This window comes from Myotis yumanensis, unplaced genomic scaffold (assembly GCF_028538775.1).
Source record: "Myotis yumanensis isolate MYYU_CA2020_CCGP unplaced genomic scaffold, mMyoYum1.0.hap1 SCAF_2, whole genome shotgun sequence".
Taxonomy (NCBI): Eukaryota; Metazoa; Chordata; class Mammalia; order Chiroptera; family Vespertilionidae; genus Myotis; species Myotis yumanensis.
The window spans coordinates 178,730,185-178,746,650 of record NW_027223753.1 but is presented as its reverse complement, the minus strand read 5'-3'; the positions used below and the strand labels follow the sequence as shown (position 1 = coordinate 178,746,650).

The window sequence follows — 16,466 nt, the reverse complement described above, 5'->3', positions numbered from 1 at the left end:
CGGCATTTCCTAGGATTCTGCTTGACCCTCCTGTCTTCTTTCTCCGAAAGCTGCTTCTCCTCCTCACTGTTTTGCACATCTGTGTCTAACCACCGTCTCTGAGCTGATGCCTCCAGATCAGGCCACCCGACTCTGACCTGGCTTTTTCTACTCGGAACATTTCTGGACTGAATGAGCTATCTATCCTCTTTCTCAGAGTTGTCCTTGGTCTTGAATGCTGGAGACCTAGACATCATTTGGATCCTGCTTTGAGTCCATGACTGGTTGGTCACCAAGTCTTGTTATCTGGGCTCCCAAATAGCTCTGAAGTCCGTCCTGTCCTCTGCACCCCTGTTCTTCCTGTCTGAGTGCTCACCACTCCCTGAGGGACTGGTGCTGCGGCTTCCTGACCAGTCTCCTTCCTTCACACTTGCCACCTTCAACCCACCCGGTCTGCATGCTGCACCCAGAGTGATCTGCGCATCTGTGGCTGAAATCGCTGATGTCTCTCCCCTTGTTGCAGGATGAAGCCCAAACTCTTTTGCGCATGATTCCAAGTCCCTCCATGTGGCCTTTCTAACCCTCACTCTTATTCCCCAAGCTTTGTGCTCTAGACATAGCAAACCACTTCTCCTTCTTGGGACACATTGATTCCATGCCTTTGTATATATATATATATTTTTTTAATCTGGGATACTCTACTTCTACCCCCACTCCTCTTTTACCTGTTGCATTCCTGTGGTCAGCATATCTATCTATCTGTTCATCATCCATCTATCCACCCATCCATCATCCATCCAACAAATACTTGCTGAGCAGCTGCTATACAACAGGCCTGCTGCTCCTCTTACCTGACCATCCCTGGCCACACCTTCCACCTCCAGAAGAACGATCCTTTCCTCCTTATGATATATTATTGAAGGCGGTAAGTTTGAAGGAAGGATGCCATGAGCTTACAGAGAGATTTCAGTGACCTCCAGGACTGTTAAATGTGCCTTCAATATAGGTTTACTTTTCTTCCTTTTGAGGCAGGTAAGTGGAGGGCTCCGAGACCATGGAGGAGAGGGAATCCAAGAGAGGGACATGAGTTTGGCATTAGTATTTGGGAAGACAGGTGTCTGAGCTAAAGTGTTCAACAATTTTCACATTCCTAAGACGTGAACTAGAAACTCATACTACAAGCTGTAAAAACTAATGTGAGAAACACAAAGATGAGTCAGCCTTCAATGCCAGATGAAAAAGATGTGGGAGAGGAGACCTAGCACTAAGAAGAGCACAAACTGAAGAAGCAGCAAGGCCTTGATGCTGCCGTGACACGTGACCGCACCCCACCCTGTGTTGGAAATGTGCTCTCTTCTACTCTCTGAAAGAACTTACAATGTAGAGATGTTGCTTTGGCCATTGGAAACAAACATTTTTATAATCCTATTTGAGAGTAAAATATTTTGTGTGAGTGTCAGAGGGTAATGCATGACCTCTTTTGCATGAACACTTGATGGGTGTTTATTTTTCATTGCTGCCATGATAGGTAGAAAATGCACGACATAGCCAGCCGCAGTGCTCCAGAAATGTCTAAGGAGGTTAGATTGATGTGATAGGACCAAATATCAGTGACTATAGATTAATATTTATTAAGTCTTTCAACAATAATTGTTGGCAGGCCCAGGCCCAACCGCTGGGGACCTGGTAGGAAGCAGGGGAGCAAGAGCCTCCCTCCTGGAGGCGAGGTCCTTCCAGAGTCCCTCCAGCGCTGGGCGTGGCCCGGCCTCTTGGGAGAATGTGCCGATTTGAAGCTGGAGCATCTACTTCACTTTGATGCCTGGTTCCACTTCCCTTTCCAGAAGTGCTTTCTGTGTAGCTTGGTGAAAATAGGCAGGTGGAACAATAGCGTTGCCCTTCACTTACCTCCATTGACCGGGGTCAAGTTCCTGTTTATCCGGGATTCTCTAATCCAAGTGGAATATTTCCTCTGGAGTTTTATACAATCTGGGAACCTTTGAGATGTACTCTTCCCCCCACCCCACCCCGCCCCGCCCCCACTAGTCTTTTCCATGGGCTGCATTTTAACAATTTCTTTTTTTTTTTTCTTTTCAGAAAGTAAAAGGGGCATCTGGTGGAGCTTTACCCAAAAGGAGGAACTCCAAGATTTTTTTAGGTAATGTGCATAGTTATCAGTAGCGTGCCCAGATAACTCTGTGTGTGTGTGTGTGTGTGTGCACACGTGTGTGCTTCATTTGGAGTAATAGGTTGTTTGTTGATCTGTATGGTAAGGATGAGTAGAACCAGTTTAACTTGAGATGAGCTGGGTCATCCTGGTGGTGAAGGATGTCAGCATTCCAGCCGGGTTAGTGTTTGAAACAGTTATGCTTACAGTGGCCGGAGGGTAACTGCAATTCTGCCTTTGGTCTCCCACCCCACCTGCCCCTGCTTTTAAAGAAGAGACAGTTTTCATATTTTAATATTAGCCAAACTACAGAGTTTGTTTGGGTTTCGCCGTTTTTTCCACTGGTGTCCATTTATGTTCCAGAACCCCATGTTTCCTTAACCCTTTCAAATCTGTGATGGTTCCTCACTCTCTTTTCATCTTTAATAGTCGTGACATGTGTGAAGAGGAGGGGCCAGTTATTTTGTAGAATGGCCTCAGATTGGGTTTTTTGATGTGTCCTTATGGTAAGTCTGAGGTTATGCGTTTTTGGCAAGAGTACCACAGAGTGGTGTGCCTTCCTCTACGTGACATCAGGGGCACGGGGTGCTGTGTTTTCAGACAGGTGATGTGAATCTGATCACTTGTTGAGGGGTGTCCGGCAGGCTTCTCCACTGTAAAGCTACAGTGTAATTAATAAATGTGCTGGGGGTGATAGTTGGAGACTATGCTAATAACTCGTTTCTCCTCAAGGTTTTGCCCGCTAATTTTATCATCCATCAGTGGGTCTTGCCTGCACAGTGATGTTTGACTAACAGTGATTTGATCTCTCCCTCCTTCAGAAGAGCTAGTTTTGCTTATGCAAATGAGTAATGGTTTCTAATATCATGTTATCATGACCGTATGTCATACTAAGCTTCTGATATGGTTGTCCAGGAGAAAAAGTGGTTTGATAATGCTTGATGAAGCAAGTTTAAGTCTCTAAATGCCTGGGATTAGTATTTGAAAGAAATTTCAAAACTGTTTGCATACTGCAATTTCATTTTGGTGGAAAAAAAAAAGTGTATACACACATATACCTGTATACAGTTGTTTGTCTTGGAAATAATACAATAATTAATAAATAATAATACAAGAATAAACTCTGTGTTTCATGTACTCACAACTGTAAACGTACTTTTGCCCCAACTTGTATATATAAATATGCCTGTGTATGTGCATGCATATCTATATATGTGAGTACATATATGTAGGTAAATGTGTGTGTGTATATGTATGTTTATACACACACATGTATGCATATATGACTGCGAGTGTGGAAGAGTCTGGCAGAATAGACTCCAAATTGCTCAAAGTAGCTCTTTTCTGGTGGTGTGATTTTTATGTTCTTCTTTTTGCTTATTTCTTTTTAATTTTTCTCCGTAACAAATGTATGTTACTGTTGTAATACAAAGACATATTCATTATTTGAAAAGCAAAACCCTTGGAAACAGTCATAGAGGTGAGTTTCTTCCTGCTTTGATTCACTATCTTGTCCTTTAACTTTGTTTCTTTTATTCAAAAAGACTTTGGGGTTTGATTTCTGTAGTGATCATTTTGGTGGTAGATGATGTCAAGTAACTGTTTTAAAAGATTAATCCAAAGGCAAGCACCGAGGTTTTGTGTTTCATTCGGTGTGGACCCCTCTCATGGCTTCCTGGGAGCACTCCCCGACCAGCTCATTGTGGTGGGACCTGTCTACAGGCTGCCTTGTGTTCACTCAACAGTCCATATCGCAGGAGATCCAAGATGTGTCCACGCTGATGTGACAGCCTCATGTTCTATTAGAATTCTAGACTCTTCCCATGTTTCTGCTTCAACCTCCATCCTGGCCTGTGATTTCCAACCTCATGGTAACTTCATGGTGCAGAATGGCTGCTAGAACTCCAGTCATCACACCGCCATTCTGGAAAGCAGGGAAGATGAAGGGGGAAGGATAAAAGTCTAATCTCCCAATGGAGTTGCTTCTTTTTGTCAGCCTTCTCACATCCTCAGCAGCACTTCAGTTTTCACCTCTCTGGTCAGAACTTGACACATGGCCACACCAGCTGCTGCACAGGAGCCTGGAAAGTAAAGTCTGTTAACTGTCTTCATGAAGTAAATCCTGTTACTATGCAAGAAGGGGAGCATGGATACCAGGGGGCAGCTAGCAGCTCTGCCACAGATTCCTTCCCTAAAAGGGACATTGGGGTTGTCTCTTCATGGAGGGAAGAGAACCAGAACTCTTGCAGTCTCTTGTTTCTTTGAACAGAAAGTGCTTTTTGGCTGCAGTTGAAATGGAGGGATGATGCCCTTCTCTTTCATGAACAGAGGCGGATGACTAATGCTTTCTCCTGGAGGGAAGCTTTTATCCACATCCACTTGATTTGTGACTAATTCCTCTTCCTTTGGTTCAACAGTCACATTGAAACCATTGAATCATTCAGTTATGACCTTCAGTATTGATTTTACAAGGGAAACTGAGGCCATTAGCTGGTGCTGAATGGCTCACCCCCAAGTCTCCTGAGCACCATCCTGCCCTCAACAGTGAAGTTACTCTTCCGATTACATTGATGTTCATCAGTGAAATCACAGTTAAGGATTCTTCCCTCAGCTCTAGTTTTGGCTGGTATATGTTTTTTTTAACCAATAATGAAAACTATGGGTAACGTTTGAATCACTTTCATTTTATGCTTTTTGCATTTAGGATTAAAAAATATTTTGAATGTATAACACATGGACAAAGCTTAAAATTGAAAGTTATAAGTGGCTGTATAATGAAGAGTAAGTTTCTTTGGCTTCTGTGTTTCCCAGCTCCCTGGTTAGTCTCTCCAGAGACAAATAGTATTTTCTGTCTGTATGTCTTTATATATCTTGTATATTCTTCCAGTGATAGTCTATACATATACCATGCTTTTAGACTTTTTCCTATAGGCAGTGGTGAGCCATTAACACTTTTGGTTCCCAAACTGCTCTGAGGCACCCTGGGGTGCTGTGGCAGACTCACAGGTGCACCTCAGGATGTTTTAACTCTTCAAGGGAACACAGTGATGCTTGAACACTGCATGGACCATTAGCTTGTAGTTTCACTATTGGAGTACCCAGTATTCCTTTCAATGACTTCATCTCTTTGTGAAGCTGGTTTTTTGGTGGTTTCTATGATAAAAGGCAAATACCATGTGAAAATAAATGTGGATTGGGAAAAATGGAGGCAGCATCCAGTCTGATACAAAGAGAAGTTGTGCAGTGCCCAATAAGGTGTATTCATCCTGTAGGAGGGAATTGTGTTATTTAAGAATGAAATAGAACATTTTTTCTTTCAATATATGTGTATCATTTTTTCAATAAGTTGTTAGAACATAAATACTTAATTAAGTTGTTTGGATGTAACTACTAAATAAACAGAACTATTAGGGTTTTTTTTGGCTTCCTGCTGCTGTGTGAAAATTTCTGGGATGCTGTGAACTGAGAAAGTGCAGGTAGCTCTGCATTAATGTTTCAGGCTAGAAAGGGACACTATAATGGAAAGATAACTTACCACAATATGATAGATTGTGAATTTTGGCAATAAACTTACATAAAATATATTGTTCCATGAGATAGAAGAAGGGAAGAGCAGATGTAAAGGAGTCTGGGATCTTCAAAGAAATATCCCAGGACTTGGGATGTGATTCTGGTCTAATCTTATATAATTTTTATAACCAAGTTACAAATGTGTATAGACATATGAATAACTGCTAATGCATTTCATAAAAAATACCATATATGTGGCATGTCATAAAAATAGTGTTAAATATTCATATTTGTATTAAGCACTCCTCCCCCCAGCATTCATAAATCAGAGTGAATGAGTTAGGGTCTTCGTGTCTGAGGCTGGGACTTCAAAGAGCTACCTCAACCTCAGAGAGCGTAACGTCCATTTTTTTGGCTTTAGTCCTGGCACTCATACTTGATGAGAAACAGGTTGTAAAAGAGAACATTTGGGGAAAGGTCCAGGAATGGGCCTGTTCTGAAAACTCCCCTGTGCCTATCATGACCAGAAGGTTCTAGTGGATTCCACGTTGCCTTTCCTTCTGAAGCCGGTCACAGAACAGGGTCTGCGCTCAAGAGCTTTCCTAAAACTTCCCCTTCTTTTGAGGGTAAATGGCTGGTCTGATTTCACAGCATTGGAGCAGCCAGACTGTCCACCTCCAGCACATGCATTGTGGTCAGGCCGAGAAGACGCTGAGCTGGGATCAGAGCCCTGGTTTTCCTTAGGGATCCATTCCTCACTGTGCTGCTTGGAAGTTTAGGCAAGTTACTTCTTGGAAATGGGTGTGGTCTCAGCCACTTCTCCCAGGGATCTGGGAGGATCGATGAAGTAGAGCTGGGGAAGTGGTATTTTTTTTTTTTTTTTTAAGATTGGTGCATGTATCTATGTATGTATGTTGTTGTTAATCTTCACCCAAGGATATTTTTCCATTGATTTTTTAGAGAGAGTGGAAGGAAGGGGGAGAGACAGAGAAAGAGGGAAACATTGATGTGAGAGAGACACATTCATCGGTTGCCTCCTGGCCAGGAATCAAGCCTGAAATTGAGGTATGTGCCTTTGACCGGAATTGAACCTGGGACCCTTCAGTCCACAGGCCTATGCTCTGTCCACTGAGCCAGACTGGCTAGGGCACAAAAGGTTTTTTAAAACTTAGGAAAAGAGCCCATCCAGGTATTACCTGTTATTAGTCACGATGGGAAGTGACTGATGGGAGAAGTTGGGGGTCCCAGTCCTACAGTTCCTTAGGGCATGCTTTCTCTGTAGGTTTCTCAACTGGATATTTTTGGGGTGGTGAGACCCTAATTAGAGAAATTTGGAAATTATAGATTTATACTTAGGATTGTGGGGTCATCTATATTCAGGAGAAACCTTAGGTTTGTCCCTTAAAATCAGAGTGTAGGTTCCTTCTGTTGACTTTCTCTAATTTGGATTAAGATTTTTGGGAAAGATCATGATCCCCTTCCATTCTGTTGAATTAAAAATAAAAGTGTTAAGAAGCCCAACAAAGTTCTGCTTTGTTTGTTTGTTTTTTATGACAGCAGTCTTGCTTCTTTTAAAATACACGTCAGTTACCAATGAAAAAACCCCCAAACCACAGCAATCCTTCTGATGCTCCTGCTTTGCTGTTGTCCTTAGCCTGGTGGAGTTTTAACTTCTTAAAGTCTCCTCTCACGCACAGTTACTGAGAGTGTGATGTGTGGTGTGTGCAGGGGCTGGGGATGCAGAAGGTGTCCCTTCTCCACGGTCAGATCACATGGCAGACCCCACATGATATTGTGGTCTTCCTGAAACTTATTCCAGGATTGGGTTGGAGCTGGGGCTGCCGAAAGGAAGGGAAGGCACTTTTGAACATGTTGTCAGGAGTGTAGAGAAGGTGGTGATGGTGATGATGGAGGTGATGGCAGCTACTATCTGTGGAGCCGAGAAGCCCTGCCAGGTCCTGTATGAGGTGCCTTAAAACCTTACCTTGTTTAATCCTCTCAACAATTGTGTGGAGTACACAATCCATAGCTTACTCCCGAAGAAAATGAACTTGAAAGATCTTGGCCAGCGTTACATAGCTAGTAAATGCCAGGGTGGCATTTTCTTGGACTTAGTTTATCATTGTGTTTGGTCAGGTAAGATTTGAATTAACATTAAATGAGTATGTTTTCTATGGAAAAGAGACGCCTACATAATATCTATGTGTATAATAGGCTAATATGCAAAGAGTCCCCTCAGGAGTTTGACCAGGAAACCAGGAGTTCAATTGATCACTATGACATGTGCTGACCACCAGGGGGCAATGCGGAATGAAGGAAGGCCCCAGCTGGCTGCCAGCAGCCGGGGAAGGAAGGGAGGCCCTGGCCAGCAGTTGGAAGGCCCTGATTGGCCCTGATCACCAGCCAGGCCTAGGGACCCTACCCGTGCATGAATTTTGTGCACCGGGTCTCTAGTGTTATATAAGCAGACTCTATACATAAAAACAAAAGATTTGTACTTTGGTTACTTAAAATTGTTATAAATAATATAAGAAAGGAAAGTTTAAAGATAGAGAAAAGTTCACCCACTCACTATTTTCATTTGTCTAGATTTCCTTCCAGTTCTTATCTAGGACCATAACTTCTACAAAGTTGTTTTTACAGTGAAAATGATTTTATATTTTTAGTGTTCACATAGCATAGACATTTTCATGTTTATACCTATTCTAAATAAATATTTTAATAATAGTCTGTTGGGTTGAACACTGTCTTCATTGAATGTTTAAGTTTTCATTTTTTTTTATTATATATATTGGGGCATTCAAATTTTTATAACACTGACTGAATGTCTATCTTTGAGTCATTTCCTTGAAATAAATGCCTTTAGTCACTTCTTTTTTTTTTTTTAATATATTTTATTATTTTTTTACAGAGAGGAAGGGAGAGAGATAGAGAGTTAGAAACATCGATGAGAGAGAAACATCGATCAGCTGCCTCCTGCACATCTCCTACTGGGGATGTGCCCGAAACCCAAGTACATGCCCTTGACCGGAATCGAACCTGGTACCTTTCAGTCCGCAGGCCGACGCTCTATCCACTGAGCCAAACCGGTTTCGGCACCTTTAGTCACTTCTTAAACTCTTAGAATCTTTAAAAAAATATTTGTATTGATTTTAGAAAGGAAGGGAGAGGGAAAGAGAGATAGAAGCATCAATGATGAGAGGAAGTCATTGATCGGCCACCTCCTGCACACTCCCCAGTGGGGATTGAGCCTGCAACCCAGGCATCTGCCCCTGACTGGAACCGAACTGTGATCTCCTGGTTCATAGGTCAACACTCAACCACTGAGCCACACTGGCCAGGCTGGAATCTTCTTTAATGCAGCTTTTTCTGAAATAAACCTTTTATGGTTATCTAACAATGTTTTTGTTTCTTTCCTTTGGCATTTCTGAGTCTTGTCATTCAGGATCCTTCATTAACACACTTAGACTGTGTTTTTGCTGTATCTCATTTTCTACTTAAAACTGCCCTCCCTTTGGGAATCAAGAGCAGAGCTGTACACAGAAAGATACTAGATTTTTGGTTGGAGGCAAACAGTTGGGTAATAACAGAATCTAGATCCTTTGATTTTCAGCTGGCTGCTTTATCTAGTACAACAACTTTCTCCTGTCGACAGAGCCCATGTTTGTGTACCTGTTTATGTGTGGCTTTGTGTGTGTGTGAGTGGAATGTGGCTCAGTAGCTCTTTGTCACCATAGTTCCAAACACCTAAACATACAGACATGATCGGGGTGCTGGCATCATGTGAACTCAGGCTGAAATGTCCATGTAAATATTGTGACAAGACATTTCCTGAGCCTTCTCCTAACCTTTACCAGGGATTAGCCAAGCAAAGAGGCGGTGACTTGATAGACAGTAGCCTAGAGGACCTCATCTTTCTTACTGAAAATTCTCCACAGCCCTAGGACCAATTTACATTATGGAGTTTCCCCTCTGGGGTACTATCCAATATCCCACCAGCTCTCAGAGGCGGGGAGGAGTGAGAGAGAGCGAGAGAGAAAGAGGGAAATTGAGATTTTATTTTTTCACTAATAGCTGCTATTATTGACCACCAGGTCTGTGCCAGGTTGCTTGTCTACAGTTTCTTATTTATTCCCCATATCAAGTGTGTGAGATAAGTGTTATTAACTCCATTCTACAAATGAGGGAACTAAGGCTTAGAGATTTTGTGATTTGCCCAAAAGTAACATTAATTTTTGAAGCCAGAACTGAACCTAGGTTTATCTACTCTGAAACCCATGTACTTTCTTCCAAATTACAGTGTTGGGACAAACATTCCATCCCATTCTTGGGAAATCAGGAACCAGGTACCCAACAAATCATAATGAACAGTCTATTCCTTTACACATGTTTAAGAATTGAGTATCTGGTACATATGTTTAACTGTGAAGCTGTCTGATGTGACTCAGTCTTCTTTGTACACCTGTCACTAATCAGTAAGTATTCGTAACTGAGGCAGATGGCAGGGCCTTTCACCCCCGGGTTTGGGCCGGCGGATGGTCGGTCAGAGGAGGGAGTGTGAGTGCGCTGCCCTCGGTCTGGTCCCTGTGGCTGTCTGGCTTCCCCAGCGAGTGCTGCCTTCGTGTGGGATGTTCTTTCTTCATGTCTTGTTCTTTGTTTTTGTTTTCTCCTCAGATCTAGATACTGATGACGATTTAAATAGCGACGATTATGAATATGAAGATGAAGCCAAACTTGTTATATTCCCAGACCACTATGAAATAGCACTACCAAATATTGAGGAGTTACCTGCCCTGGTCAGTGAGTGTGCACGGCTGCTAGCTAGATGCGCGTGGCTCTCTGTGTCAGGTGTGTGTGCGTGTGCCGTGTGCGTGCACGTGGGGTGGGGAAGGCGGGCTGAATGCGAGAAGAGGAGAAGAATGAGCACAGACACGAGCACAGCGCTACTTCTCTGCGAAGAGGGCTCGCAGGGTTCCGTTTCAGGAGCTTGGCTTCTCGCTGCCTGTGACTCACAGTCCGTTGCTTAGATTTTTCAAACCACATCCCGAGATGTGCAGGGCCTGTCTTCTGATCAGAGGAACGACGATCACTTTATGTCCTCTGCCAGTTGGCCTTTCATGTAAGATTTTGTTTGGGATTAAATCAACGAGTCCCACGGCTGCAACAGCAGCAACAGGATGGCAAAAATGACCAGATATTCACGCGCCACGGGGCTGCAGCAGCTCTGTGGTTACGTGAACCCACTTTTCAGTTTTGCTCCTCATGAAGACTGAGATTACTGTGAATTTAGATTTAGTGGTGAGGTTTTTTATTTATTTTTTTCTCTTCCTTTCCTTTCATTTCCGTGGAGCAACTTTCATCTTCCTGAACAACTTCATGCTGGGGAGGGTGCGGTGGGGGGAGGCAGCCAGGATCTGTTTTCACGTCCATTCTCGAATCCTGGGAGTGGGCACCGAGTTCTCTCGGGGACCCTGACCATTTTCCTGTTCTTTCCTCTTTTTTCTGTATTGTCTCTGCCACTCCCTCCTTCCTTGCTTTTTCCTCTTCCCCACTCTGTGTACACCCTGAATTCTCAGAGTCTGGCCACAGATAGCAGTGGGGTCAGGGGTCAGGGCCAATTGGAGGGTAGACATGTCAGTTCTCCCCCCCCCCCCCCCCCCCCAAACTCTGCCAGGACCAAAGCCAGGTCTTTAGTTCCCGGAGTCTTCAGGACTTTGTGTGACCCTGTCTACAGCCACCTGCTCACCTGCCCTGGCCAGTTTGTGCTTGGGGTTCCCATGTCCTTAGGGGCCAGGTTTCTACCATCCCACCTCTTCTGCCCGTGACTTACTTTATACTTAAATAGAAGACCATAGAAATGAAAGTTTTCTGGGTTTAGGTATTGTAAATCTTTCTCTAATGATTACATGTAACATATCCTTTTTAAGTATTAAGTGCACACCCTTAGGAAGGCATACCGAGTTAAATTACTTCTGCATTCTCCAATTCCCCGTGTTGATGCAGGGCTGTTACCAAGGATAAACTATAGGAGTGGACAAATGGTCTTGCCTTGTCCCACTACCTGATTTTATATACTACAGCTTATATCTTTGCAATACTGAGAGTTCTCATTGTCCTTGTCCAATGTAACCATGCCGTCAGGAAAGAATAAAGAAGCACACAGTAAATGATAAGTGCTTTTCTTCCCACCACCTATGAAGGAAAAGTCTTCATGTGAGAAAGTGAATAAAAAAAATCTCTAAATACTTTAAATTATTCCTATATTCAGAACATAATTCGAGGTATGAATTCTTTTATTTAAAAGTGGAGTGACATAGAAATCTAAACCCAGCAGTTTAAGTCAGAATTTTTACTACAGAGTCTTTTAGAATGAAAGAATAGTTTGAGAATTAAAAAAGAAGGGAGAATTATTTGCAAGGGGAGCTTGAAGGAAAAGCCTGGGTGTATCTAATAAGATTTATCTATACTACATGTTCTTTTCACACTTTTAAAATTCTCTTTTTATGCTTTTAAATAACAGAGTTATTGAGCTCAAAACCACCCAACCAGGTCATGCTTCCTTCATCTCATGAGCTTCTCAGCACTGGAAAAATTCAGTTTCAGGTAGTTAGTTACGAGATCCTGCCAAAAAGTGAAACCACCTCCTAGCAATGCAGGTCCACAGAGACAGAGCATTGGGGGCTCAGTAAGGATTTTATAATCCGGAACCTAGTACCTCACTTTAGACATCAGGAAGTTAGCAGTGGTATGCTTGTAAATGGTTAGCAACCACCTCGCTGGGGGGAACAGTCCCGCTTTGTAGAGGTTTCTGGTTTCTGTGTGTGAATACTGCTACCATGGCTGATTTCAGGCTAACAAAATGTCACTGAATGCGGTGTTGGAAGAGCTTTTATAAAGAATTTCCACCATTCACTTACCATAGATGTAAATAACCTCAAGAGAACATGGATACTAGTAAGACATAGTAAAACCATTATGAAGTGTTTTGCATATTTGCTACCTTTAAAAAATATAGTTTATTTAATTATAAGTTTATATAATTTAATCCTATATAATAAAGCCCTAATTTTCAAATTGACTGAACAGTGGAATGACCAGGTCGCTATGAAACGCATTCCCTCCCCACCCAGAGGAAGGCGACTGGCGGCAGCGATTGGGGGGGGGGGGGGCAGCCAGCAGGCAGTGCCAGGCCACCAGCCAAGGTGGGTGCCAGTGGGGGCCCCCTGATCGCCCCATCCACCGGTCGCCCCATAGATGGCCCTAGTCGCCTGCTAGGCCTAGGGACCCTACCCTATATATTGGGAACAGTCTCTCAGATTTAAAAATTAAAACCTGGCAAGGCTACTCTAACACTGAAAAAATAGGATGATGCGGCAATGACATGCATGGACTCTGGCTTGCATATTTTGTGGTCAGCCCTGATTCTGACATTTATAACTGTGTGACAAAGCCAATTACTTAACTTCTCTCTGCTTCAGTTTTTCCACCCATAAGATGGGGAAAATGGTACTACTGCCTCAGAAGGATCACGCTATGTACTACTCTTTATAATCAGGGTAAAAAAAAATGTAGCTGCCCATAAAACAGCAAGATGTCTTTCACCTGTATGAAAAGTATGGTCACTGGTGCATGCAGCATCCCAGATTGTAAAAGGGATGTCCGACTGCCAGTTTAGGTTCATCCCGAGGGGTACCAGATTGTGAGAGGATACAGGCCGGGCTGAAATTTCATAGTTTTTAATAATGGCAGTGTTGAACAAATATCTTACAGAATTTCTTAATATATAATAATTGAGTCTGTGAGCTGGTTTGAGTAGGTTCTAGGACCCCACTGAACTTGAGGACCTGGGATGAAATCAGGACTAGTAACAAGGTCTCTCACTTCACTCCATAGAACACATCCAGGGAAAGATAATTCACAATAAATTACAGGGTGGTATATCTTGACCTTCAGCGATGATCCATAAAAGAGGCCTCTAAGTGATTATAGATGATGTTCTGAAAACACTAAATTAGTGTATTTTAGTGGCCCAGAATTTAAGGCAGTTTTGTTGAGTGTCATAAGGAAGGATAGTCAACGAAAATAAATGTTATATTCAGCTCTTAACCATTTGAGTCCCAAGCAGCGCAATTGCGCTGCTGAGATTTTATGTCGAGAAAACATACGATTCGTTTGAGTCCCAGGGGGTATTGAAAAAACACTGTCGAAGAATCCCAAACAGCGCAACCGCGCTTTCTCTAAATGAGTACGAAATACCATGTCGAGAAATACCAAGCAGCGCGATCGCATGCTTGGGACTCAAAAGGTTAATAAAAAACATTGTGTATTGCAAACCAGAACACTTAAAGACCTAGTGGGGTAGATAGAATTCAGTTGAGGCCTGGGAAGGGCTTAACAAAGCCAGTGAAACAAGAAGGGGATTATGACAGTTCAGACTAAAAAGATTAGGATGCATAGCCAGAAGTGTGGAGACAGCTTAAAAACCCCATAAAAATCAGGAAGGGGCTGGTGGTGAACTCAGCCTCATTCTGTAGGGCCAGCCCTGGATGGGGGGGTAAGAGATGAATTTTGATAATTGAGAGGAGAGGGTAATTATATAGCAGCACTTGTGGTGAGAGATGAATGGGAGTATTTTTTTTAAAAAGGTTGTAAATAATAGGTATGGATGCCTGATCTATCACGGAGTAAAAGCTTTTTGAGGGCAGGGGCCTTTTCCTTATTTCTGACTGTGCTTTTCCCAGTGTCGTCAGCTGGTAGTGTTCAGTGTAACTTCGGAAAGTTTTAAGCTGAGGAAGGATAGGATCTGATATTCACAGCAGATCACTCTGGCTGCTGCAGGAAGGAGACTAAGGGGCTGCTGTGTGGCCATTGGGTGAGCTGTGATGTATTGGAACTGAGATGGGTGTGTCCAAATTGAGAAGAGCTAGATTCCAAGTAGGTTTTGGATGTAGGAGTGATAGGAATTGCCCATGGGCTGGATGGGGGTGGGATGGCAGCTGAGGGAACTTCCTCCATTGTCTCTTAATCAATTTTGGGATCAATCAGTGGTACCCAGGGGAAAAGATTCTGCATGGAGTTCAGCTAACTGTGCAGGAGGTTAGTGATGCAGAATACAAATTTTTGCTTAAAATTTTTATTTTTAACAATTCAGTGGCTTTTATTATATTCAGAGTTGGGCATCCATCACCACTATCTCATTCTAGAGTTTTTCCCCCCATTGCTTTTCAGAAAGAGTGGAAGGGAGGGAGGAGAGGGGGAGAGAGAGAGAGGGAAATATCGATCTGAGAGAGACGCATCGATCTGTTGCCTACTGCACACGCTCCTACTGGGGATAGGGAATGAACCCACAAACCAGGTACTTGCACCTGACCGGAAATCGAATCCCAGACCATCCAGTGCACAGTCCGATGCTCCAACTACTGAGCTACATCGGCCAGGGCTCATTCTAAAATATTTTTATTATCCCACCTCTCAACTTCTCCCCCCCCCCACCCCCCCCAGCTGATGGCAATCACTAATTTACTTTCTGTCTCTATAGATTTGCCTATTCTGGGTATTTCAAATAAATGGGATTATGTAATACATGTTTATTTGTGGCTGGCTTCTTTTCGCTTAACATATATTTTCAAGATGTATCCATGCTGACATTTTATTTACCCATTTATCATTAATGAACATTTGGGTTGTTTCTCCTTTTTGCTATTGTAAATAATGCTTCTATGAACATTTGTGTCTAAGTTTTTGTGTGGACACATATTTATCTTGGGTATGTACCTAGGAATGGAATTCCTGGGCCCTATGCTAACTCTGTTTAACTGTTCGAGGACCTGCCACACTATTTTCCAAAGTGGCTGCACCATTTTACATTCCCACTGGAATATGTTTTTTAAGACAGCCGGAAATAACATATCATTAAGCAAATGTGATGATGGGCATATGTCCAAGATCACTTGGGTTGGGAGAAAGCAGAGAATCTGCATGGCTCCCCCCGCCCCCCCCCCGCCACTATAATTTGGATGGATCTGGCACAGAGACACCAGGCACGTCCCTGGCCAGGGTCACATTTGCACCTGATTAAGTAATGAAGCTGCTGCTTGCATTCCATTCAAGTGCCCTTGACCACATGCCATTGTGTGATGAGTTGAGGGTATTGTATATCTGGGTGTATATTTGTTAAGAGGAAAACACACCCCATGGGTAAATCCTAGGCATTCCATTGGCTAATTTATAAATTGTTCATCTTATACTTTTCACTCTGCTTGATAAGGGGTAGGAATTTTTAAATTTGGCTCCTGCACTTGGGCTTACAAACTGGATTTGGCTCCTTGCTATCTTGTGGCATTGTCAATACTGCAAACTGTAGGCCAGAGACAAAATCCAGCAAGAGCCAGGGAGAAAGTGCTGGAATCAAGAAAGTAGGATCTTGCTTTTGTGGTAACTGTACCATTTGCTTTTCTTAGATTAAGCTGTATTTACTAATAAACCTTGAAATTTATTTTATAGAAGTTGTTATTCTCTCAGACTGTTCTAATGTATTACATTTGGGTTCATCTTATAGGTAACAATCGCTTGTGATGCAGTTCTTAGCTCAAAATCTCCATACAGAAAACAAGACCCAGACACCTGGGAACATGAGTTGCCAGTATCCAAGTATGCCAATAACCTCACTCAGTTGGACAATGGAGTCAGGATTCCTCCAAGGTGAGTGTCAGGAAAATGGAGCTTTACCCCCTAAAACCAAAAGAATATCTACTCTTCTACCTCTTCTCTGAATTAGCAGTTAACATATTTTTATCAGATGCCTTTTATTAAA

At 42.8% G+C, this 16,466-nt stretch overlaps 1 protein-coding gene across 1 annotated transcript in view; it reads left to right on the top strand.

Annotated features, from left to right (window-relative positions):
- Positions 1 to 16,466, top strand: part of USP13 (ubiquitin specific peptidase 13) — a 116,698-nt gene that overhangs the window by 29,290 nt on the left and 70,942 nt on the right. Inside the window, exons 3-5 of the mRNA XM_070406758.1 lie at positions 2,074 to 2,134; positions 10,328 to 10,449; positions 16,212 to 16,354. Coding sequence (XP_070262859.1) covers positions 2,074 to 2,134; positions 10,328 to 10,449; positions 16,212 to 16,354 — 326 coding nt within the window. The remainder of the gene's footprint in view (positions 1 to 2,073; positions 2,135 to 10,327; positions 10,450 to 16,211; positions 16,355 to 16,466) is intronic.